At 41.1% G+C, this 25,794-nt stretch overlaps 5 protein-coding genes across 5 annotated transcripts; 3 read left to right on the top strand and 2 right to left on the bottom strand.

Annotated features, from left to right (window-relative positions):
* Positions 1-1,883: 1,883 nt before the first annotated feature.
* On the top strand, positions 1,884-9,072 carry unc45a (unc-45 myosin chaperone A). The gene is made up of 19 exons (XM_069686240.1): positions 1,884-1,995; positions 2,086-2,278; positions 2,840-3,015; positions 3,117-3,206; positions 3,347-3,514; positions 3,690-3,858; positions 3,995-4,165; positions 5,520-5,691; positions 5,822-6,122; positions 6,220-6,314; positions 6,448-6,589; positions 6,786-6,926; positions 7,102-7,229; positions 7,307-7,373; positions 7,464-7,577; positions 7,669-7,784; positions 7,918-8,035; positions 8,128-8,283; positions 8,387-9,072. Exons 1-19 carry the CDS (start codon positions 1,972-1,974, stop codon positions 8,672-8,674), a joined length of 2,829 nt encoding a protein of 942 aa, XP_069542341.1. The 5' UTR covers positions 1,884-1,971; the 3' UTR covers positions 8,675-9,072.
* Positions 9,073-9,375: 303 nt separating this feature from the next.
* LOC138613300 (RCC1 domain-containing protein 1-like) lies at positions 9,376-11,488 on the top strand. The gene is made up of 8 exons (XM_069686940.1): positions 9,376-9,645; positions 9,782-9,997; positions 10,077-10,242; positions 10,334-10,455; positions 10,535-10,639; positions 10,891-11,067; positions 11,152-11,181; positions 11,280-11,488. Exons 1-8 carry the CDS (start codon positions 9,444-9,446, stop codon positions 11,435-11,437), a joined length of 1,176 nt encoding a protein of 391 aa, XP_069543041.1. The 5' UTR covers positions 9,376-9,443; the 3' UTR covers positions 11,438-11,488.
* Positions 11,489-11,592: 104 nt separating this feature from the next.
* Positions 11,593-13,380, bottom strand: LOC138613103 (calcium and integrin-binding protein 1-like). The gene is made up of 7 exons (XM_069686688.1): positions 13,243-13,380; positions 12,806-12,840; positions 12,604-12,703; positions 12,295-12,448; positions 12,094-12,212; positions 11,904-11,992; positions 11,593-11,805 (listed from the first exon to the last, which is right to left on the bottom strand). The coding sequence occupies exons 1-7, from the start codon at positions 13,291-13,293 to the stop codon at positions 11,784-11,786; spliced, it is 570 nt and encodes a 189-aa protein (XP_069542789.1). The 5' UTR covers positions 13,294-13,380; the 3' UTR covers positions 11,593-11,783.
* Positions 13,381-13,961: 581 nt separating this feature from the next.
* On the bottom strand, positions 13,962-22,186 carry LOC138612401 (titin-like). The gene is made up of 4 exons (XM_069685615.1): positions 22,074-22,186; positions 21,475-21,589; positions 14,784-21,047; positions 13,962-14,596 (listed from the first exon to the last, which is right to left on the bottom strand). The coding sequence occupies exons 1-4, from the start codon at positions 22,092-22,094 to the stop codon at positions 14,562-14,564; spliced, it is 6,435 nt and encodes a 2,144-aa protein (XP_069541716.1). The 5' UTR covers positions 22,095-22,186; the 3' UTR covers positions 13,962-14,561.
* A 669-nt stretch (positions 22,187-22,855) lies between these two features.
* Positions 22,856-24,820, top strand: gdpgp1 (GDP-D-glucose phosphorylase 1). The gene is made up of 2 exons (XM_069687089.1): positions 22,856-22,945; positions 23,594-24,820. The coding sequence occupies exon 2, from the start codon at positions 23,602-23,604 to the stop codon at positions 24,676-24,678; it is 1,077 nt and encodes a 358-aa protein (XP_069543190.1). The 5' UTR covers positions 22,856-22,945; positions 23,594-23,601; the 3' UTR covers positions 24,679-24,820.
* The last annotated feature ends 974 nt before the right edge of the window (positions 24,821-25,794 follow it).

Genomic DNA, 25,794 nt, shown 5'->3' with positions numbered 1-25,794 from the left:
TTTCTTTTGTGCATGTGACCTGAAGGAGGTCATTGTTGTGAATGGGCTGTACATTTTTTACTTAGGCCTACATGTTAGGGGAAGATAAATCATTGTGTCAATTTTACCTTTTTTCTATCTGGGAATGTCTTAAACTAACTGAAGTTCAATTAAGAAATGTCACATGAGAGGTTGTTCTGAATATCATCATGGCTGTGATTATCTGCACCAATCACAGCTGTGATGATGTTCAGTACAACATCACAACCTCGAGTGTGATATTGCTTCTATACATCTCATTTTTTGCTCCACCAACCCAACTAGTTCCACAACTTAACTGAAACTATACTTTTGTCCAAGCAACATCCTGCACTCTGTGTCACCACAGATGGTAAATGGTAAATGGACTGTACTTATATAGCGCTTTCCTAGTCTTTGCGACCACTCAAAGCTGCTTTTACACTACATATCACATTCACCCATTCACACACTGATGGCAGAGGCTGCTACCTAAATTGCCCAACTGGGCACAATCGGGAGCAATTTGGGGTTCAGTGTCTTGCCTAAGGACACCTCGGCATGAGGCCTGAGGGATCGAACCTCCGACCTTCCGATTGAAAGACGACCGACTCTACCACTGAGCCACAGCCGCACACAGATCAGCTATTCTTTATCATATACATTTATCTGTGTTTTAATTTATCATCAACCAGTGAAATAAGAGTCTGCTGTGTGATTCAGAGGTACCAGCTTAAATTAATGTAGACATGCACGGTCTGCTGTAATGTTAATTAACAGTATTCAAGAACACCTGGCTGAGGCGAGGGATACACAGAGTGAAAGGTCCCAGTGATGTTGTACTCTATATATCACCACTCATGGGATGCCTCTTGTCCAATCAGAGTACTTGGTTGGAACTAACTGTTGTATAAATTAGTATAATTGTTATGTTTAGACACTATATCTGACTGTTATTTACATTTGACTCTGAAGCCTTTCTGGAACCAATTTTATTTCATTGCCTCCGATTATAGTTTAACATACTTTAGATGTGCTGTATGGTTTGTCCTTTGCATTATATATGTGACAATAGTGGATTATTTGTGTTGCATTGACCTTCCATGTTCATAGTACTGTATAATTATAATATATAATATATTATAATTAATATAATATAAATAATATATTATTTGTAAGAATAACTGTTGAGTTGCCAGGTTTTAAAACCTCTCTTTGATCAGTGTTTATTTTTCTATTGGTCAAAAGGTCTGAAATGCTAGATGCACCTGAGTTTCTCACTTCTTATCAGCCATCAAGTCTATCTATAAATGTTTTAATTAATAAAGCTAAACTGGTTGCTTATGAATGGATTTGGCCAGATGGAAGATATTTTTAACAATCACTCAATCCAACTGTTCTTCAGCTGCTTAACAGTTAAGCCTCATTAAATGGTTTATTAACTGTTAATACAGCAATTAGTTTCAACTTCTAAGCCCTATGCAAAGGATGGCTTATTAGATGGTGGTACCAAAAACGTACATAAAAAGTGTTTATATAATGCATTGCTGAGTTCTTATAATTTTACATTCAGCATTAAGACCCCTGTAACATTAAAATATTACTACAGTTGAATGCATCATAAAGTTTAATTGCAGAACTTAAGATCCCTTTTATGTTATTTTATAGAAGCTTGGTAAAAAACCCTCTGTGCCTGGGTGGACAGAGGAACAGCCACAGAATGGATATGTAACCAAATAAAGCAGAGATGGAGCCAGAGATGTTCAGGCTTCTCTCTTCCTTTTATGGTCATGTAGCGTGGTGGGACGGGCGGGGCCGTTGCCTAAACGTCATCGACGTGCCCCGGAAACCCGGAAGCGCAGCGAAATGTAACATGTTTAGCTGAACTGAGCGGTGTTTGTGACGAAGTACAGTTGAATGAAAATAAATATTTAGTATTATAAGGAACTTTGTTTTGTGTGTAGCACCTTGAAGATGGAAATAAGCGAAAAAGAAAAGGTAAGATAACAGCAGTTAGCTAAGAAGCCGTTTTAGCTTAGCAGATTTGATCAAAGTGCATTTCGATGCAACTTTTTCTCTTTAACGCAGGACGCTGCAGCCCTGAAGGAGGAGGGGAACAGCCTTTTCAAGGCAGGAGATATGCAGGGTGCTGTCTGCTGTTACACCAAAGCATTAAAGCTGACTGACAGCCGAGCAGAATGTGCTGTGTTTCATCGCAACCGCTCTGCCTGCTACCTGAAACTGGAGGAGTTTAACAAGGCAGAGGCTGATGCCTCCAAAGGTGGGATAAATCCTAGTCATCGTTATACATCAATGAATACAAAGAGACGTTTTAATCTTAGTATGAAGCAAGCAAAGGACACATTTTATTAAAATAGCTCGTCATCACAAATGACATGTTTCCCTTACGCTCTGTTCATCTAATAACACCCTCTATCCTAAGACAATAAAGCCTATTTACATGTATTTCAATCTTTTCAGATGATATCAATCTGACTTGCTGAGGCGTGACTTTACGAAATGCCCCCCAAACAAGTACCCTGAATGACAGTGGGTTTGGGGTTCTTAAAATTACAAGCTCTATGACAGAGATGCTTATGATGGTCTATAAACCCTTGGGTGAACAGACTACTACTACTACTCTTTTAACAAACATACGGCCACCAACTTTCTTATGTTTGATGGAAAAAGCTATTTACAGCTGATCTACATCTGTTTAATTCACATTGCAAGTAAAAGTTAAAAAAAAAGTATTTACTGTACTGTTGCATCAACTCGCACTCTAACTTGTGGATCTCCGTAGGTCCGAATATGGAATGTCATGTCTGTTTTTTTATTTCAGCTCTTGATACCGACCAAGGTGATGTGAAGGCCAGGTTCAGGAGAGCCCAGGCTTTCCAGAAGCTTGGCCGGCTGGACCAAGCCTTTATGGATGCTCAGAGGTGTGCCCAGCTGGAGCCTAAAAACAAAGCCTTCCAGGATCTGCTCAGACTGTTGGGAGCACAGATCCAGCAGAAGGTGATGTGTGTTTTTTAATTAAGTGGGTTGGAAGTTTTGTCTTGTATTTGAAATAGAAACATGGGAAAGTGTTCCTAATACTGGTATTTCTCTTTGTGAAGTCGGTGCAACTAAACTCCACCGATGCTCGTGTGCAGCAAATGTTCTCCCTCCTCCTAGACGCGTCTGCAAATGACTCGGATCGACAAAAGGTAAGAGTGGCTAATATAACAGGAACATGATAAACTGCTGTCATTCACTATTTTGTATATACATCTTTATTTATTGTATCTTTTGTTTAACTGGGAAGTTGTATTGCGACAAAATGACATGGTCCATTGTTCAATTTCAGGCTGCTCAGAATCTGGTGGTATTATCTCGAGAAGACGCAGGAGCTGAGCAGATCTTCCGTAATGATGGAGTAAAACTGATACAGAAACTTCTTCAGTCAAAGCAAGAGGATGTCGTCCTCTCTGCCCTGAGGACCCTTGTCGGGTTGTGTACAGGACATCAGTCCAGAGTCAGTATAACAATAAATTGACTTCTTTAAAGTCAAGGAAAAATGTTATGTCTTCTTCACATTCATTGTAAAAACTGCTATACATAGACTTCCATGTCTGTCAGGAACTAGTCATCATGCTAGTAATAGCTGCTTTGCTGTTTTTCACTGCTGATATCCACTGTTTTATTCTTAGACTATGGCTATAGTGAATGAATTGGGAATGGAGCAGCTGTGTGCAGTAATGGGATCAGGAGCCTCCGCTGTGTCTCTGGCTGCCTGCCACCTGCTGCAGGTTATGTTTGAGGCTTTGACAGAGGGCATGAAAAAAGAGATTAGAGGGAAAGATGAAGCCATTCTTCCTGGTGAGTTTGGACTCGGATCATGTTTTTATTTGGAATTGGCTACACATGAAAGTTGACCTAAAACAAGTGCTTTTTGTGTGTGTGTTTCCGCTCTCTTGTGTTTCCAACGGTAACTGATTGTATGAATCTGACACAGAACCATCGAAAGAGCTCCGCTCGATGTTACGCCACCTCTTGGAAATGATGCCAGCATCTAATGTGTCGGGGCCTGGCAGAGACAGCGCCATCAACCTCCTGGTTAAACAAGTTCCCCGCAAGTCCTTGAAAAATCCAGATAACTCCCTCACGTTATGGGTGATAGACCAGGGTAAGAAACACACATGCACATATCTCTTATACTATGATATAGGGCTGGGTGATATGATGATGTATCTCATCAAAACGATATGAAAATGTCTATCGTATGTGTTTTTCTATTTCGTCTCTATCGTGGTGTCGTAAAACCAGTGGAGCCTGACTGATGGGTGCATGTCGACTGTGTGTGGCTGCAGAATCAGCTCGGCTGATCCAGTCAGCTCTGTCATTCTACCTCTTATCTCTTTGCTGATTTTGTCCTGTACATGCTTAAGTTGTTGTTTTTAACAAAACAAAACCTGCTTTCTTCATATGTATCACTCACTTTAAATTTTTGCCCTTGAAAATGTTAACAAAGGCAGCGTGTGGTTAACCACTTCGTCTGACACCTACCCCCCGCCAGCAGTTTCAGGCATTAAAAATAACTATATAGAAATAATCAATCTTGTCGCTGATGGTCTGGTTTGCTTTTGTAGGTCATAGAGTAATAAAAATTAATTTCAGTCTGTTTCATAACCATCAAAAAACTCCTCACATGAGCTTTAACTAATTTTTTACAAATATAATGTAGGTTAAGGCCTATGTGAGACTTATGACTACGTTTTATTTCTAAGAAAATTAAGGAACCGCAATAAGGAGCCTTGTGAGTGACTTTATCTACCAAACAACTTCCTAGAAGTGTAAATAGTAAAGTAAAAAAAACCTTAACAGCTGCCCTGGAAACAATTAAAAATAAAAACATTGTGAACAAACGAGGGGAGTCAGAAAGCCAAATCGGGCTTTTATTTTGAAAAAGCATACCGGAAGTGTTACTTTCATGTTGCTTTCCATGCCTTTGACATTCTCTAGGAAGAGATGTTAATATTGCTGTCAGAGATCAATACATTAAATTTGGGGGCTAGGGCTATATTTTATTTGTTTTTCCTTAAATTGACTTGAAATTGTTACTCAGTACTTTTTATTTGTCAAGTATTTAATTCACAAAGGATTATCCAAAAATAGGCTTTACCATGTGATTATTTAATATAGACTAATTATTCCTTAAATTACCAGAAAACAATCTATATTGTGAGATATATCATTATCAAAATATGAAAACTCCCGTATAGGATTTTTTCCATATCGCCCAGCCCTACTATGATAGATACAAAACCAATATAGTCCTTCTGTCAAACATAATCTATCTATATCAGGTTTTTGTATGTTTGCACTACCATGGTAAGGAGGAAGAAGTGTTTATTTTGGGTTTTCAGATGCTAATAAAATGTTCCTATGGCCTCAGCTAATGAGAGTCCATTTCAGACACTGTCACCAGTTTTATCTGGCATATCTGCAGCATGATTAATGAACTCCTTGTCCTCCTTCAGGACTGAAGAAAATCCTGGAGGTGGCTGGGACCGTCGCTGAGCTCTCAGAAGGACCACCTCTTACAGACAACTCCCACATGAGCTGCTCTGTCTTGCTTAATAAACTCTATGATGACCTGAAGAGCGACAAAGAGAGGGAGAACTTCAGCAAGCTATGTGAAGAATATGTGCAGTGAGTCAACCAAGGAAACTTATGTTAATAATTTCCAAAGTTTTAGTTACATGAGCTGATTTATACTGCAATAACTTGTGGACATTGGGATTCTTTTACCAACTTTCTTATCTGATGTTTTTCTCGGTAGGCAGCACTTTAACCGACCTGGCCTCGAGGCCACGCTTCGAGCCATCCAGACAGTATCTGTGCTCCTCCAGGGGCCGAGCGAGGTGGGTAACAGAACTCTGGAAATGTCGGGAATGATGGATGCTGTGATCTCTCTGACTGCCTCCGAAGATGTAACTCACCAGCAGGTAGCTGTGGAGGCTCTTATCCATGCTGCAGGCAAGGCCAAGAGAGCCTCCTTCATCACCGCCAACGGCGTGGCACTTCTGAAGGACCTTTTCAAGAAGAGCGAGAATGACAGGATACGTGTGAGAGCCCTGGTGGTAAGTGCCGCAGCAAAGCAAGTATATTTATTTTACACAGTTGGAGAAAGTACGTCTCTAAATAAGGATGGTCGAACTATGGTTTCTGATTACGCAGGGTTTGTGCAAGCTTGGATCAGCAGGAGGGACAGATTTCAGCATGAAGCAGTTTGCAGAGGGATCCACGCTGAAGCTTGCCAAGCAGTGCAGGAAGTATGTCTGTGTTGATTGTTAACCTGGGTACAGATTTGGAGAAATGTAGTTGTTAAAGCTGATTAAACACAATATATACTTATTTGAAATGGATTTGAAATAAGCACCAAGCTGTATCTTTTTTCTCTTGTAGGTGGCTGTGTAATGAGTCACTGCCTGCAACCTCCCGCCGGTGGTCAGTGGAGGGCCTCGCCTACCTCACGTTTGATGCTGATGTGAAGGAGGACTTGGTGGAGGACAAGAACGCTCTCCTGACCATGTTTGAACTAGCAAAGGTTTGACTGATGATGTTATTGTTGATTTTACAGTTCAGTTAAGTCAGATTCTCTTCTCGGAAGAACATAATAATTAGTATTGTGATGTTTATTTGCTGTAGTGTTTGAACCCATCGAAATGAGAATGCACACATTTTCATTGTGTTAATTGAGATAGCTTTAACAACCTTGTGTTTTTCTTTCTGTGTTCCTTTAGTCTGAGGATAAGACGGTCCTCTTTGCCGTGGGCTCCACATTAGTGAATTGCACCAATAGCTATGATGTGGACAAGCCAGACCCTCAGATGGTGGAGCTGGCCAAGTATGCAAAACAGCATGTGCCTGAGGAGCACCCAAAGGTACTGTTCAAATCCTCCCGTCTGTGATGTAGACTTGGCATCGCATAATATCCTTTTATTTTTGCAAAGTAGCTTTACTACTCCAACTTCATATCTTTCTGTAGGTGTTCTTTAAATCATTTTACATCCTTTTCCCATTGGCTGTGCTACATAAATCTGTCTGTCATTGTATCAGGATGCTCCTTCCTATGTGGAGAAGAGACTGGTGAAGCTGCTGGAGGCTGGTGCGGTGTCTGCGTTGGTCTGTATGGTCAAACATGAGAGTCCTGCCCTCACTGAGGCTTGCAGAGAGTGTATCGCCAGGTAGGAAAATGGCAGTAAGTTTATTTCCGTCACTGGTCTCTGTGTACATTTTCTCTAAATGCCATTTCTCATGGCAGGGTCTTCTTGGCTTTGGTGGAACGACAGGAGGACAGAGGCACAGTGGTGGCACAGGGTGGAGGAAAGGTACAGCACCCTGATAAAGCCTAGTTAAGCCTGCACACTGGCTTAAACATCTTGCTCTAGAAGGTTTATGTTTACTTTTTTCCTCCACAGGCTTTGATCCCACTGGCGTCCGACAACTCAGATGCTGGTAAAATCAAAGCAGCACAAGCCCTGGCAAAAATCACTATCACATCAAACCCACAGATTGCCTTCCCAGGAGAACGGGTGAGAAGTGCATGCTGTAAAAAGCTTCTTTGATTAAAAAAAGACCTAAAGAACATTTCCTGTTTAACTTTGTCTCACTTTTTGTTATCAGATCTATGAGGTGGTGCGCCCCCTTGTCAGTCTTCTGAGTCTTGAATGCACCCTGCTGCAGAACTTCGAGGCACTCATGGCGCTCACCAACCTGGCCGGCATCAGTGAAAGACTCAGGTTGGCCACTAGGGGGAGGTCTCTCCTAAGAAAACATGTCCAAGAATTTTTTCTTGTTTGCAGAAACAAGACCTAATTTGAAAACATTCAATGTGTTTTTATTTATTCATTTATTTATTCTCTGTCCTCACAGACAAAAGATCATAAAGGAGAAGGCAGTCCCAAAAATCGAAGGTTACATGTTCGAGGAGCACGAGCTGGTCCGAGCCTCTTCCACAGAGTGCATGTGTAATCTGGTTTTAAGCACAGAGGTAAAAAGACACTCAGACATATTCGCTTGTATGGCACAGATTGGTTGAAAGGTTAAGTTAAAAGCAGTGTGTTTTTTGGTTTGTGTCCTCAGGTGCAGAAGATGTATCTGGCCACAGGGAATGATCGCCTGAAGCTGCTTGTGCTCTACAGCGGAGAGGAAGATGAGAGGCTGCGGAAAGCTGCTGCAGGGACTTTGGCCATGCTGACAGCGGAGCAGCCTGAGCTCTGTGCACGCATTCCTGGAACAGTAAGCAGATTCCTGTCCACCCCCACATCCTTCATCTCAACACCAACACATACAACAATGATTCATATTCATTTTATGACCCCTTATTGTTCTCTCTTCTCAGACGACCCACTGGCTAGAGATCGTACAGGCGCTACTACTCAGTGAAATACCCGACCTGCGTCATCGTGGAGTGGTCATAGTCCACAACATGATGCAGGCGGAGAAGAGTTTGGCCGAGACGCTCATGGAGAGTGAAGCTTTAGAGATTCTTTCTGTCCTGGCGAAGGGAGGAGAAGGCATGCCGGAGCCTGTTTCTAAGATCGCTCAAAACTGCTTGGACAAGGCCATGGAGTACAGCATCATAATGAGCAGGGAAGGAAGGGAGAAGAGCAAAGGGACTGAACCCTGAGAGCACTGCAGCAGTGTGTGAATGTGCCTCCTGGCAAAGTTAAAGTGCTTATATGGGACCACCTAGTATTTCAATTTTGCAGGCAAACAGTTTTGGTCTGGATGGGTACAAGCTGAAAGGCTCATCTGTCCTAACCAGAAACTTTAAAAGCAATAAAAACATTGAGGAAAGGTATTAAAGGACCACCAGCTGATCCTCATAGTGTGTGACAAATTAAGTGTGCTTAATTGCTGTTTCACAATGCTTTTCAACTGATTGTATTTATCTTTGTTATACTGTATGTTCACCTTGGAGACCAAATGGCCACTCTATACATTCTTCAATTAAAGTTTTTTTTGTATTTGTGTTGTATTATGGGAATAATAATGATCATTAGTATTTCCCAAAATATATCAGGTTTTTTATCTTCAATTTTTTCACTACTATATTCATTGTTTTTATTATAATTTACCCTAAACAACAACAAAGCAAAAAACTCAATATTGTCTTTCTCATTATTTTGTGCTTTTTCTATTTAATGTTATAATCATGATTTGTGTTGTCACTCCACTACATTCCTAGTGTCTTAAATATATGGCTGGTTGTTTTCATTTTTAAACTGACTGAACACAAATAAATTCTGTCTCCGAATTAGATCGTCTTCCCTCTCCTCTATATGCAGCGATACCAGAGCGCATGCGCAGAACACCCCGGTGGTAACTACAGCAGTGTTCAAATTTGCGAGCAACTGCGCTTCAATGAGAAACCAAACCAAGACAACGCTTTTCCAATGCGGTGGTTTGGATTTGGCTTTAACGCTTTTGGGCAGATATGTGTCCAAGAGAAATTAACCAAAGTAGAGTGTAGTGACGCTGTTAAGGAAGTCAAAGTGAGTAGCCCCACAGAGCTAGCTGTAAGCTGCGACTGCTGCTTGAAGACAGTCAGTAAAATTAAAGCAAGCTGGAGTCGAAGAGCATCTTTACATTTGGATGGTAAGTTTGTCAGCGATCTAACAAACTTAACATCTCGGGTTTGGCTCTAGTCATTACAAGTAATAAAAATAGAAGGCGTCAGTAACATCACTCTCTATATAGATATTAACTCATGTTTCATTCTGCTCTCTGTTAGGTGTCAGCTGTGTGTGCCTGGCAGGTTTCGGTGCAGTCCTGTCCAATGACTCCTGTGGTGATAATACAAAACACAGCCGTGGCTGTACAGATGCCTTCATCAGTGAATCACACTTGACCCTCGCTTTCCCAGACAGAGTTGAGTCCTGGGATTTGCAGAAGGTTGAGGAAACTCCATCATGGAGCAAAGAAATAAAACCTCAGTCAGAGATCTCAGGTAACACTACTTTATTTGACAGCTATGAGAAGTATATTGTGATAATTGGCTTACCAGTGCACCCTTTGCTGCTTTCCAGGGCCGTCTTTAAATCTCCCATTGGTCCCTGGAGGTTACATAGCCACAAAACCACCTTTTTACCGCTCCTTATCCCCTCACCTAAAAGCCAAGAGTCTGACACTGAGTGCAGAGCATGCCATTCTTCTCACTGCCTCTGGAGCTGTGTACACATGGGGACTGGGCAGGTAGGTCTAATACTCATACATCTTTCTTTATTGGGAATGTGAGCAACAAGAGCAAATGCATATCCTGATCTTTTTTTGTCTGAATGACCAGCCATGGCCAGCTGGGGCATGGAGGCCTCACCTCTGAGGAGGAGCCTCGGGCAGTGGAGGCTCTCTGGGGGATGCCCATGAGCTGTGTTGCTACAGGAGGGTGGCACTCTGTCTGCATCAGTGGTAAGAGTCGGAAAAGAGGTTGATACGAACTATGACATCAACTTGAGCTAAAAATTACCTGTAATAATCTTTTCCTCAGATGGGGGTGACCTTTATGTGTGGGGCTGGAATGAAAGTGGCCAGCTTGGACTTCCATCACGAGGTCTAAGGAAAGCTCTTCAGCAGCAAAATAGCCAAGATGCTGGTAAATCTGTTTTCCCAAAGTTTCAAACATTTCCTCAGCATCTATAAAAAAAAGCTTAACAAGTGGTAAACTCTGTGTATTACAAACTACTTAATTCTACGATTAACATTTGGGTTATGTGAAATACTTGATATTGTTTATGGATGCACTTATCTGTATTATTTTACATACATTTTCCCTGGTGTTACTTATCGTAGCCACTTCAGTTAACTAGTAATGTAGTCCTAAGCACTGAAATATTAAATCCACAGGAGCAGGAACACCATCCCATCATACCAGCACACCTCCTGCTAACGAGCCACAGGAGGAAGAGAAACATGAAGAGGTATTCATATCGATCCAGGCATTCCCAGCTCTGCTGGATGTCACTCCATCATGTGAAATCAGGACAGTCAGCTGTGGCTGCCGACACACAGCTGCAGTAACAAGTAAGAAACCTCACTTGACAATTGATGCACATTTTCTTGGCAATTCAGTCATTATCAGCATTATCTCACATTTTCTCATATCAGCTGCAGGTGACCTCTACACTTGGGGCTGGGGTAAGTTTTGAGCTTGGAACTAAATTGATTGGTTATCTTAAAGCACAAGCTAGTAAATTTAACTACTACTTCTAACTTTCCTTCTATTATTCTTTCAGGTGACTACGGCCAACTTGGACACCACACTATGGTCAGTTCAGATGAGCCCCAGCGTGTGGAGCTCTTCAGGGAGCAGCAGATGCGTGTGGTTGACGTAGTGTGCGGGGCGTGGAACACTTTTGCTGCTGTCATCAAACAGGAAGTAGATTGCTCCTAAAATTATTATGGGATTGCCTTGATCAAAGTGGACGATGGACTTTCGACAAAATACCAGGAAGTGTAAATTATTACAACAAATTCAATGCTTTGGATTAAATGTATTTTGTATATAAACAAATAAGATTGTCTTTTGTCCGTATAAAAACAAAACACTTTGTTAATGAATATTTTTATTTTCTTTTAAGAAATAAAAAAATCACAGGTTTTATATTTCATAAACAATACATAAAACAGAGCAGTAAAGGTATATATAATTTAAGGCATTTATCTAAAATTGTTCTAATTGAAAATTAAAAACAATGAGAGTCAAAGGCTGTTGCTTCTCCACATCCTGCTTGAGATCTTCACAGCACAATCTTGAAAGAACTGTGGATAAATCAAAATGTTATAGAAGCAGACACAGAAGTTTGAGTAAAAGGGATGGTTAAAGTCCATATAGGTGAAGTTTTTAGATTTTTAATCACCTGACAAAATCTGGCGATCTTGAGATGACATGCTGAAACTCTGAGAGGTTTACGGTTCCATCTTTGTCGATGTCTGACTCTTCAAGAATCTGAAAAACACGGAAAGGAATCAATGGATAAGCTTGCAACCAAAATCAGGATTAGTTATTTACTTCCCCCCTTCAAGGGGGGAAAGGCTCAGTGAACTCACATTGCCAATGAGCTGCCTCATTTCTTCTGTCGTCAGTCTTGTGTCTTCTGTCTCACCGGTCAGGCAGTTAACCAGCTTCTCCAGATCACCACAGTCGAGAGTTCCATCATCGTCAAAGTCTGTAAATATCATTAAGTTTATTACATGGATTTATATCTTTATGTGTATATTGACAACAACCTAATTTGCATTGACTCATACCAAATATACGGAAGGCGTAGTGGGATTTGATTTCCAGAGTAGCAGAGTCGCTGAAGGCACTCAAGAGGTCCAAAAAGTCCTCAAACGTGAGGCTTCCATCTTTGAGCTCAGATGTTGAGAAAACATGGCAGATTCTTTTCCTGAAAGGGTTGGACTGTGGCAGGAATCAGTACAAAGGTCATTTCAGTTTATCAGTACTTTAAGCACTTCCTCAAAGCACAGAAAATTATAGTCATACAATGAAAAATAACAATAAACAGCCCACATAGCACAACATTTCATCTGATCTCCCATCAAATATATTTTCACCTTGAGCTCTGGCAGAGTGAGAATCCTTTCCACTGGTACTCTGGTATTTGGAAGTTCTTTCTCGTCTTTTGTGAGCAGCTCAGTGAATCTCTTGTGGGCACTAAACAAACATACAACAAGCTTAATCATGGATCAATGACAAGAACATTCTAAATTAACTTTTTAGAACTGATAACATTTGTGATGTGGCATGATCACTTACAGAAGAATTTCTTGTTTTGTCAAGAATGTCAGCTCCTAAAAGTCATAGTGATTATTGTTAGATTGACAACAGTCACAGATTCACTTGAACAGAACTTCTACACTGGAATACTTAAATGAGTCTGAATTCCTTAAACGCATCAAGGCTCTTACAAGAGATACTAGCATCATTAGCTTTTACTACCATAATAATTAGGCGTCATGACAATCGGTAGTCCAAGATAAGCACACTAGGGGTGTTTAGTTTTACGTGATGTATACAAGTAAAGTACAGGCCACAAGTAAATTTTACTGTTAAAATGAAAAAAAAAAGTTTCTACATTCATCCTTGGTTATAACAGGGCGTAACAACAACTGCTCTCAACTTTAGCCACTCGGTTAACTTTAACATACACAATGGTATAAGTTCCTTTTATGGACTTCACTTTGGCTACTTACTTGGTACTCTGAGAGCAAATCTTTGCCAAGTTGACTTGCCGTAGTGCCCATCTTAAAAATTTCGAGCTGAAAATGTACTTTTGTAGTTGTCAACACTCTCGCAGCGAACTAGATAACTTGTTGGTTTTGCGTGTCGTACTTCCGGTTTCACGCTAGTACATCCATTTCCTGTATTCCGTTACGTAACGGTTTCCACGGTGACGTACTTGTAAACAGCTGATAGCCTAGCAAAAGGCTACAAGTAACAGGTGCTAACCTGTTTTGTGTTAACAGTGTTGTTAACTTTTATATTCTACAGTCTTTAACTTGACAAAAATCAGTAGTTAAATAAGCCTGACTCATTTACTTTAGTTAATGTTTCCAGTTTGCTTTTAAAAGTGCAACTGATGAAATTATTTAACTACTTTTTGACAAGTTCTTTAAGTACTTTTAGTGGTCAATTTTTTTGCGTTCATTTGTGAGTAACAGTTTAGGATACAACGGAAGAGAAAGAATGGCAACAAAGGTCCCTGGATGGAATCAACCTAATCACACATGATCATTTAAAAGAAAAGTTCCACCACCCCATCCTTTAACTACTTTGGCAGACCCCATTATAAAAGTGTTAAAGAACAATTAATGATGCATTTCAAATTTTAACTTTAAGTAAATATTTTATTGGAGTGAAATATCAAAACACAAAAAGTAATTGATACAAATAGTAAAACAGAATACCCTCCTTATATTGTTGAGTCAAAAAATTAAATGCTTTATTTGTTTTGTTTTTGCAGCATGTCCACTTAGTTTGTACCAGCAATATTTAGTGATTCAGTGGTGATGTCACTGACAATAACACAAAATGAAAATACAAAACTGAAGTTGACTCTTCTACCTCCTTCCTCCCTTTCTGTTTCCAGTTTGTTTTTATATTGTGTGTTAGGTTGGATTGATTCATTGATCTTGTCTCGTTGAGTTAGTATATAACTTGGTATAGTCTAACTTCTAAAGACATTTAAAGTAAAACTCCAACAACTGTTCTAATCAGCTCCATTTTATTGTAGATTTCTTACAAACACCTTAATTTCTATTTAGAGCCAAAAACAAACAAAAGCATCAATACTTTTAGAAATTAAATCTGTCAATAATAAGGATTATACAAATATCATAAAACAACAACATGTCATTATATCTACAAAACTGCAGCTTCTGGTAATGTATCAGCTCATAGAGGATTGCTAACTAATTTATCTGAACACTTGATGAAAATGAGAAATTGACAAAGATGTTGACAGGAAGTTGATGAGTCGTTTAGGCCTACTTCAAGCCCTGGAGGAGAAGAGCTAAGCTCCTTGATTTGTCTCCCAGTCTGTTGTATCTGAAATAAAAATACACAAAAAACAAACATGAAGAGAATAAGCGTCAATGCAACTCAGAACAGTGTTGGAAGAGTGAAACAAGCTGAAGCGTTATATATCCAATTGTTCTCTAAAATCCCTTACGTCCTTATACCCATCACAAAATTTGAGTTTTATTACTGATTATAAAAACGCTTGCATTTGTACCTGTCATTTTTGTTCCCTCCTTGGTCTCAGCTGGAACACCGATCCCATACTCGTTTTCAGCAGTGATTCTGAAGAAGTAGATTCCTCCCTCCTCAAGGTCAGACACCCTGTAGGACAGTCGGCGGCATTTGTCCGTGAGTTTCATCCAACCTTTTCTGCTGATGTCCCGAATATCTACAAGGTAGTTCTTGACAGGGCCTCCTCCTTCATTATCTGGGATATCCCAGCAAACAGTAGCAGAGTTCTTAGTCACATCTTTAACTGTTATATGGGTTGGCGGACCAGGTGAATCCAAAACCCTTACACTCAGTGTCAAGGAGGCAGATCCAGCAACATTTTGTAGTTTGACTGTGTACTTGCCAGAGTCATCACGTGTTGCCCCTTCAACTGTTATAGAGGACACAGAGCTGCTGGCATTGATCAATCCTCTGACTCTCAGGTCAACATCTGCTTTTTCCCATGTCACACTGGGCACAGGTTTGCCTGTGAAAGGCACAGTCAGAGTGAAGGAGCTACCATCTTTAACAAGCAGAGTCTTCCTCATCTCTGGGCTAATTACAAACCTGGGCTCCTCCTCTCTCTCAATTGCCACTTCATGATCTGTTTCAGGACTGGGCTCACTGATGCCAACCTTGTTTATGGATCTGACAATAAAAACATACGCCCTCCCTGTTGTGAGTCCAGTGACTACAAACTCTGTTCTATCAGTGTTATGGACACCAACAGACCAGTCTTCTTCTATGGATTTTCTGTATTCAACTTTGTACCCAGTGACTGCTGCTCCACCATCAAACAGAGGCTTGTTCCATGACAGAGAGATGGAGGATCTAGATGAATCCACTATGGTGGGTTTTGCAGGAGGGGAGGGTAGGAACTTTGGATCCTCTGCTAGAGTGAGTGGAGATGGGGGACTAGGTTCACTTAGCCCTGCAGCATTCTCTGCAAAAACTCTGAATTCATACTCACATCCCTCGTGCAGGCAGGAGGCCTTGACACGTAGGTCATAGACTGGTTTCTTATTGACACGAACCCAGCGAACACCCTGCTTCTCCCTCTTTTCTATAATGTAACCACTGATGCGGCTGCCGCCATCAGTGGCAGGTCTTTTCCAGCAGATAGTCATGGAATCGGTGGTTGCACTTGTGACCTCGACATCTGTTGGAGCAGATGGGATAGTATAGGGATCCATTGCCTTAATAGGCTCACTTTCCAGAGTTTCACCTTCCCCATACTTGTTCACTGCCCTTACCCTAAACAGGTATTCATTTCCTCTGAGCAACTTGGTTATTTTGCAAGTAGTTGCCATCATGTCACTATAGACAACAATCCAAGCTACACGGCTGGTTTCACACTTCTCCACAATGTAGTACATGACCTCAGCACCACCAGTCTCATGCGGGGGTCCCCATGACAGGGTACATTTTTCTGCTGTGAGTCCAGACACTTCCAGAGATCCAGCAGGTGGTCCTGGCCTGTCCAAGACCTTGCAAGTGACAGCTCTAGATGTTGTACCACCTGTACTCTGTAGGGTCAGGGTATACTGTCCAGAGTCTTTCCGAACACTTTCTCTGATTATTAGAGAGGTATGCGTCTTTGTTACAGTTACCTCAACCCTTCCCTTGGTGCCAATATTTCTACCATTCTTCAACCAAAAGACAGTAGGGTTTGGGCGACCAGAGATGTCAGCATCTATTCTTATGAGGTCTCCTGCTTTGGCAACAACCGCTTGTCTGAATTTGTCCTCCATGATAATTTTAGGCGGCTCCACATCATGCTGTACTGTTACGGGTCCTGTGGTTTCAGAAGGTGCACTGAAGAGCTCTGCTGAATTTTTTGCAATTACACGGAAATCATACTCTTCACCCTCTGTGAGGCCAGTCACTTCCAAGAAGGTGTCCAGTAAATTTGTGAAGTTGCATTTAAGCCAGCAGCTTTCTGGCAGGTCTTTACGTTCAACAATGTACCCAGTTATTTTAGCCCCACCATCATATTCTGGTTTGTCCCATGAGAGGGAAACTGAGCTGTTAGTTATATTTGTAACTGTGAGGCTGCGTGGGGGATCACACTGGTCTCTTGCAGCTACAGGCTCAGATGCCTTACTGCATGGTCCAACACCAGCCATATTCTCAGCATATACCCTGAACTCATATATCAAACCCTCTTCTACACTTGTAACCTTGAACTGGTTCTCTGTCACTAGGTTTCTGTTTAATTTTGTCCACAAAATACTGCTTTGATCTTTGGATTCAATGTGGTAACCCATAACAGGGCTGCCACCATCACAGTCTGGCTTGCTCCAAGCAACCACCATGACAGACTTTGAGGCATTCACAACATGGAGATTTATTGGTGGACCAGGGGGCTTAAAGGGATACTGGGCAACAACTGGTTCAGACTCAGTAAAGTGGCTTTTGCCATAGCGATTCTCTGCAGCAATACGAAACTGATATTCAGTGCCCTGTGTTAGACGGGAAACTTTGATTGATGTTCTGGCAACAGTAGCCGACACAGTCTGCCAGATTGTGCTGCCTGTGTCTCTCTTCTCAACAAGATAATTACTTATTTCACATCCACCAGTATAATTTGGGGGCTGCCATGACAAAGACATAAAGTCAGCACTCACTTCATCCATACTGAGGTCAGTTGGTGGTCCAGGTCTTTCAAAAACATTAACAAAGATTTCAACAGATGCAGTTCCAACCGAGTTGGCCAGGGTCAACTCATACATGCCAACATCTATTCTGGTTGCATCCTTGATAATTATCTGGGATGATATGTCGGATGTGTGCACATTTACCCTGCTTGTCTCTTTCAGCAAGTTGCCATCTTTCTTCCATTCTACAGTTGGTGGTGGTACACCCTTGAATGGAACATCAATCTTTACATCATTTCCTGCCTTCACACTGAAGTTATTGGACAGCAAATTGATAATGGGCCGAGCACTAGTATCATTAACTGTAACAGGTGTCAAAAGGGATTTTGGTTCACTTTTTCCTTTTTCATTCACGGCACTCACTCTAAAGAAATACTCCTTTCCTGTTGCCAGCCCATTAACAGTCACTTCTTGTACCTTACTCTCTGAACATGTTGTCCAATCATCGTCTCCTGTAGCCTGCATTTCTACAATATAACATGTAATTTTGCTTCCTCCATCATGGTCCGGCTTCTCCCAAGAGATCCTTGCACTACTGCAAGCAACATCACAAAGTGTGATTCTGCCAGGGGGAGGTGGAGCCTCAGACACTTTAACAGCCTCAGTGACTTCTGCTGGAACTCCAGCACCAAACTCATTGACAGCCAGGACACGGAAATAATAGAAGCATCCTTCCTGGAGATTGTCAATCTTGTAAGAGTTTCTCACACAGTTGCTACAGACACTTGTGAATGCCTTTCTGGCCTCCTCTCGTTTTTCTACGATGTAATGTGAAATCTTTGCCCCGCCATCAATGAGTGGTGTCTCCCAGGAGATTGACACAGAGTCTCTTTTTACATCCTTTATCTCTAAGTTAGTAGGTGCACTGGGAGAGTCCAATACTCTGACATTGATAAATGCTGATTTAGAACCACTGTAGTTCTCAGCAGTCAACACATATTTTCCAGTGTCATTTCTATTGACATTCTCAATCAATAACACTGTGTAGGAGCTTGTTACCTCAATTTGAGCACGCTCACTTAGAGCACCACCTTCCTTTGCCCATTTAACCTCAGGCTCTGGCCTTCCTCTGATGGTGACATAGAGACGTAAGGTGGAACAGGCGCGAACACCGACAATCTTTCTCAAGGAAGAGTCCAACTCAATCTCAGGGGGCTCCAGTTTTTCAGCAGTTACCACAGTGTCAGGTAGATCCACATGCTCTCCAACTCCAGCTGCATTCATTGCACGTATACGAAAATTGTACAATGCATTTTCTCTTAGTCCCTTCACAGTGTAGTTTGTGTCTTCTACACCAGTACTTGGTGTGCATGTGATCCACTCGTCTTCTGCTGCTTCCTTAATCTCAACTACAAACCCACTAATGACTGCTCCACCATCATAGATGGGCCTTGACCAGGTCAGAGACACAGTTCTGCTGGAATAGTCTGTCACTTTGGGGTTAGTAGGGGGACCAGGTGGGTAAGTAGCTTCACATACTTTTATATACTCGCTTGGCTCACTGGGTGCACCAACACCAGCAGCATTCTCAGCCAATACTCTGAACTGATAGCAATGTCCCTCAGCGAGCCCCGTGCAACGGAAACGCAAGTCATTTAGTCTTCTCTTGTTGCATTTAGTCCACCTTACACCCTCTTTGTCACGTTTCTCCAGGATAAAGCCATCAATCTCTGAGCCTCCGTTAGACTCCGGCCTCTCCCATGTCAGCACTACAGAGTCACCAGTCACAGAACTCGCTGTAGGAGTAGATGGGGCACTTGGCGTTGTAAAAGGGTTTTGTGCAATGAAGGGGTCTGATTCCCGAAACTCACCAACACCAAATTTGTTCACGGCAGCAATTCTGAATATGTATTCTCTACCAGGTACCAGTTTTGTCACTTTGTAACTGACAGCTTCAACATGAGACTCAACCCCCGTCCATGTTACACGGCTTGTCTCCCTTTTTTCAATGACGAAGTGGGAAACACTAGAACCGCCATCATTTAGAGGGGGGTTCCAGTGAATATTACACTTCTCTGCACTGACAACTTTTACCTTCAGAGGTCCATCTGGAGGACCAGGTCTATCCAGGACCTTCACGTTAACATGGATAGATGTAGTTCCACCAGTGTTACTAAGGCTCAAGACAAAGTGTCCCCCATCCACTCGTGTACAGTCCCTGACAGTCAGAGTCGTATGAGTCAGAGTGTTTTTGACCTCCATTCTGGGTGTCACTTTGTCAATTTCTTTTCCATCCTTTAGCCATGTTACTTCAGGGAGGGGCTTTCCAAAGTAATCAGCATCAATGACGAATGTCTCACCAGCCTGAACAGCAGAAGTGCTCTTGAACTTGGGATCAATGACTGCTGTTGGTCCTTCAATAACATCCTGAGCAATGATGGTAGCACTTTCTGAAGGTGTGCTCCAAACACCAGCACCATTCTTGGCAGTTATTCTGAACTCATAACTTTCGCCTTCTGTCAAACCTGTGACTGTAAACTGATTCTCAATGACATTTGTGAAGTTTGCCTTCATCCATCTGCCTTCTGGTAGCTCCTTCTTTTCAACAACATAGCCTGTAATCGTACTTCCTCCATCATACTTGGGTTTTGCCCACTGAAGTGTGATGTTTTCTCTAGTTATGACAACAGCTTCAGGTTTACCAGGTGGATCACAGGGGTCTCTTGCCACATAGCATTCAGATATCTTACTTGATGGGCTAAGGCCAGCAATGTTCTCAGCAAACACTCTGAATTCATAATCGATGCCTTCCTCAAGTCCACTTGTTTTGAAGCGAGCATCAGGTATAACGAGTTTGTTGAGCTTGGTCCATAAAATGCTGTTCTTCTCTTTGCGTTCGAGGTGATAACCAATAATAGGGCTTCCTCCATCTTTGGTTGGAGGCTCCCATTCAACCACCATGCTGTACTTTGTCACTGTGGTTGCAAAGGGCGTGCCAGGAGCAGTGGGCACACTAAAAGGATATTGTGCCATCACAATAGGAGAGGTGATTGCAGTGCTCTTTCCGTACCTATTTTCTGCAAACACTCTGAATTGGTATTCACTTCCTGTCTTCAGTTTGGTGACCTTGATTGTAGTTCTTACTGTTGTTGCTGACACCGTCTGCCATTCCATACTTGAGGTTTCCCGTTTCTCCACTATGTAGTTGTCTAGCTGACATCCTCCTGTGTATTCTGGTGGCTCCCAGGAGATGATAACATAGTCAGAACTGACCTCATCAATCCTCACAGGGCCTTTGGGTGGGTCAGGCTTTTCAAGAACAACCACTGTGATTTCCACTGTATATTTCCCAGCACTGTTGCTTGCTGTGATAGAGTACTGACCAGAGTGTTCCCTGGCAGCATGTCTGATATGAAAAACTGTTAATGATGAGGTATTTGAAATCTCTAGCCTTGATGTCTCTTTGACTGCCAGGCCATCTCTTTTCCATTCAATCTTTGGTGCTGGGTGCCCAACCACTGGGATCTCTACTTTCAGATCTTCACCATTCTTCACAGTAAATGTGCTGAAAGTTATCTGGAGTTTTGGCTTGATGGCATTTTCCTCCACTGTGTCAGGGCCAGGTTGGGCCTCAGGGGGTTCTCCATTCTCTGTAGAAGTAGCAGTCTGGCCTAGTGTAAGGAATGAAAAGCTTTAGATGAGCAGAATATTAGATGGCATGACTGTGCAGAGTCACACTGCTTATTCAAGATTCATGCAGTACTTGTTAAGCTAAATCAATATATGGGTTTTGAAATTCTTTTGAGAACAAGCTTTAATCTGTTGATGGGTTTCTATATTGAAATATGGATTTATTATTTTGCTTATATTAAATGTGTAGGTTTATATTTATTTAGATTTATGTGTGTTCTAAAAATGTCGCATCCTTGAAAAAGAGAGAAGAGTCAGGACATATATTCAGGAGGTTAAAAGATATTTAAGAGAACATTTTTAAAAATACTTTAAATGTAGGCCTATGTGAACCAGACCTTTGTTTACAATATATGTAACAATTTTGTTAAATTTTCTATACAGTGATAGGATGAATGCATAACATACCATGGACAGCGTCTGTTGAGGATGATTGGGAGCCCTTTGCAGTGAGCTCTGCATCAGTATCTGGTGTCACATTTATATTTAGAGTATGAGCTTTATCCTCTGCTTTCTTTCCCATCTAGAAAAGAAAATGGTACAAAATTGTCAGACAATATTATACAATTATACAAGTATAGACATGTTGACATAACCAGGGCAATATCTTTCATTTTTTATAAGGCAAATATGTTCAGAAGTAGAAGGTATAATAAAAAAAATGCCATGAACATTCAATCATATTAAAAATTTACAAAACAACAAGTATTTCACAACAAGCTAGAATGTAGGCTCTATCTTAGTGAGTGTGATGACTTGGTAATAGACACGATGGTGTTTAAAATAACTAGAGGCATGCTTGACCGACTGCCATCTGTTCTACCAAACAGAAAAAACTTTATTTTTATCTTACTCTTAAAGCTCTCATGAGATTCGACCAGTTTACTTTAAACACATAAAGTTAAAATCAGTTATTCTTAGATGACCTCAACTGTTCCCTAACAGTGTAATATGTCAACAACTTTTAAGATATAACTGTCTACATTCGTAAACATAGCTGTACTTACTTCGTTGTTGCTGGATGCCATCCTGCCTCCTGTACGTCCTTAGTTATCAATAAGAAATAAATGTGAATTCAAAATTCAGCTAGTTCAGACTCCCAGTTAGTCAAGATGCATCAACTGTAGTGAGCCCCGAAACCTCATAGCAGACATACACTGCTCTGCCAATCACTGCCTGCTTTATCTCCAAAAGCATGCAGTGACTAAAATAGCCATGATGCCTGATTGGCCAGCTGCTCATTCTTTCAAAGTTAGTTGAGCCTGCATGTGTCAGCTTGGAAAAACAGGAGAGCTGCTCAACAGTTAAATATTTCAGATAGATCTTTCCAGTAACAAGGGGTTTAGCATATGGCTTTATCTTCTGAATACCTTTTTGTTTGAGTGAGTGTACTTTCCATGTTGGTTGGGTTGGTTAAATGTCAACACAATTTACAAAAAGCTTGATTGAAAACTGTACTTTTACTGGTATGAATTCATATGCAGGAAACTGCCAATCATGAACTGTTTGTCAATATTTTGTTAATAAAGCCCCTATCTTGTGTTTTCAATTGAAGGAATGTAAGAAATAATTTGCCTTTTATATCAACCACTATCATTACCAACCAAAAAGTGAAATTAAATATCTAATTACATTCATGTTTAGTAATATAAAAACAATTTAATAATGTGGTTACAAAATTAGGCAAAGAAATAATTTTATATGAGCATTTATTCTGAAAAATGATCCGGAAGTATATCCATATAACACCGACGAAGAAGAATACGTGTAACCGAAGAAGCTGGCTAACCGGTGCTAGCAAGCCGGTACAATGTGAAGAAAACTGCATGAATAACAAGCTATGCGAATGACAATAAAGGTTAATTGGATCTTTGTTAAGGTATTTAATCTTCTGTTTGACTCATGACACCGAATTTGACACAGTTTTAAAATACTAAGTACTGTGAAAATTAAATCATGCTTGTGTCAGCCAGTGGTTAGCATATATACAGTCATTGGTGATGATCTGTCCTCCACAAATGCTACAGTTCTGATTTCAGAGCTGCAACTTTCTGTACACTGCAGCTAAAGTTAAACAATATTTTGGTTATTCATATTGCGAAAAATTCACCTTTTAATTCATTTGATAATTGATTAATAGTTAAGGCAAGTTTTTAAAGAAAATTTTCAATTCACAGTTTTTACCTTCTCAAACACCGGGCTTTGTAGTTTTTCTGGTCTTTCTATGATAGGATACACTTCTTACAATTATTTAATGTTGTGCCTTTGGTCAGACCAACATGCATGCTGAATATGTGAAGCAGTGATTTAGGAAATTGTACTTTCTGACACTTTATTGAATCTATAATTAACCAGTGGGCATTTTATAATCCTGGGCGGACTTTGACTTTAGTTTGAAGCCCTTATATCCATAGGTTACACATGTGACTGGGCTCTCTGTGTGATGATTCAGCAGTACTACGCCTACCTCCTATAGTGAACCCTATAGTCAAATCTAACGCCTCTCTGCCTCACTGTTCACCAACAGATCCAACCATGTCTCTCCAGTTTGTGTACAGCAGCCAGGACTTTGTCAGAGATGTGCGTCGGAGCAGTGGAAACAGTCTTGTGCCAGCAAAGCTTGACTCAACTATCCAAGCAGGATGGACGGACAGGATGGACAGGGGACTCTTCCGATACCATTTGGGGGATTTACAAACGCGTATCCTGCCTGGCCCTCATGGCTTTGTTGCCCAGTTGAATATCCAAAGAGGACTAGAGAGGAGGAAGCCTCAGGAGATACTGAGCATTCAGCAGGAGTTTAATGCCAAGCAGTTCAATTTTAACAAAATCAATCCAGAAGAAATCTTATTTGAGATGATACAGGACACTGGGGAAGGGAAGGAAGGGGGACAGCTGCATCAACCCTGCAGGATGGTTGTGCTGGTCAATGTCAGCCCTCTGGAGTTTGGACATTGTCTCTTTGTTCCAGATCCTTCACGCTGTTTCCCACAGGTCCTGACAAGGTTCGCCATCCAGGTTGGTATTGAATCTGTGCTCCTGAGCTCCGATCCTGGCTTCCGTGTTGGGTTCAACAGTCTTGGAGCATTTGCATCAGTCAATCATTTACACCTACATGGGTACTACCTGGAACATGAACTCAAGATAGAATCTACACCAGTAAAGCCTCTTATCACTGAAAAGGGATTTTATCGGTTGTTGGACTTTCCTGGAGGCTTTTTATTTTACACAGAGTCAGAGCAGGTGGAGAAAGTCACCAGGACCATCTGCAGAGTCACAGACTTTCTTGTGGAGGGTAATATAGCTCACAACCTGTTCTTGACTAGAGGATGTCCGCCCTGCGAGCACATCCAGAATGAAAAGGATCGCTGTTCAAGAAAAGGCGTTCGTATCGCTGTGTGGCCTAGAATATCGTGCTTCGGTGCCAAGGAGGAGTCCGCCTTTAATGTTGCTCTTTGTGAGCTGGCTGGACATTTACCATTTAAGAACAAGAAGGACTATGAGCTCACCACTGAGAGTGATGTAATAGATATCATCCAGAGGTATCTGCTGCCTGGCGAGGAGTTTGACATTTTGGAACAACAGCTGATGCGCCATTTGATGGATTTATAATGAATGCATTTAAAAATGGAAAAATCAGTAAGAGAGTATCTTCACAATCTATTATGAATGTCCTCACCTGCACCTGGCCTAAAATAATATAAATACATTTGTCAAAGAGAATATACTCATGGATGGATGTGTTGTATTAAAACTGTTTTCAAAATAAAATGTCAGAAGCATTCCTCTACAATGATACAAGTTTGTGTATTTATTTTGTAAGTTCAACTTCTTCGTTTTATATATAAAGGTGTAATCAATAACCTTGAATAATAGGCTGTATTACAACTTTCTTCTCCACCCTTATAAGCTCTGTTTGTTCATGCGGGTTTATTAGCACTGAAGGAAATGAGACAAAGTTAAGCCTGCAAGTATCTGTTGTGAAAAGGCTTATCATCTGTATTTATCGCAACAAAAGATACACAGGCACATTTTTCCAAGGCAGTGTGGTGTGAAATAAAAGTCTTAGTGTGGTCAGTAAACGACAATACCAAGAACTGTGCTGCTGTCAGGCTGTTCTCTTGTATCAAAGTTAAACAGTCACACAAGTGGGATCTTAAACATAAGAGTTGTGTAAACTGAAAATCTCTGATGATGTGACAACAGTGTGTGTGTGTGTGTCAGATTGACCCTTAGTGCTAAAGTTACACAAAATGAGAACATTGAAAGTATTTGCTTTGCTGAGTGTCAGAATTCAACAACAGAGCACAGTCGATGTGCGCACCCAAAGTCCTGAGTAGAGCTTTAATCAGCGATAGTAATTAAAAACACCTGTGTGGGTTGGCACACTTTGGTTCACAGGGCTTAAGCAAGAAGACTGTGAAGTTAAATATATAGTAGCTACAATACATAGAAAACATTTTGACACAGGTGTTAGTAATAAAATGAATGACAGCTGGCTGCTGTAAAGCTGTAGTTTCACAGCCTTTGTATTGCGCATGCTGGCACAATGTTATGACTAAATGTCACTAACACTTGTGCTTTTCCCTTTAAATTTTAACTAACTGACAATGTCTCCAAACGTCTTACCTTTATACTAAAGCTGCATTAACAAGCCTGGTACTGATGCTTTAATCAAGTTGGTCAACGCCACACATCATCCCCAAAGAGCACATCATCTGCCACAGT

Source organism: Semicossyphus pulcher, unplaced genomic scaffold (genome assembly GCF_022749685.1).
Source record: "Semicossyphus pulcher isolate SPU_LCO1_2020_fin unplaced genomic scaffold, fSemPul1.0.p SCAF_8, whole genome shotgun sequence".
Taxonomy (NCBI): Eukaryota; Metazoa; Chordata; class Actinopteri; order Labriformes; family Labridae; genus Semicossyphus; species Semicossyphus pulcher.
The sequence above is the reverse complement of the archived record's forward strand: the minus strand, read 5'-3'. Positions and strand labels throughout refer to the sequence as shown.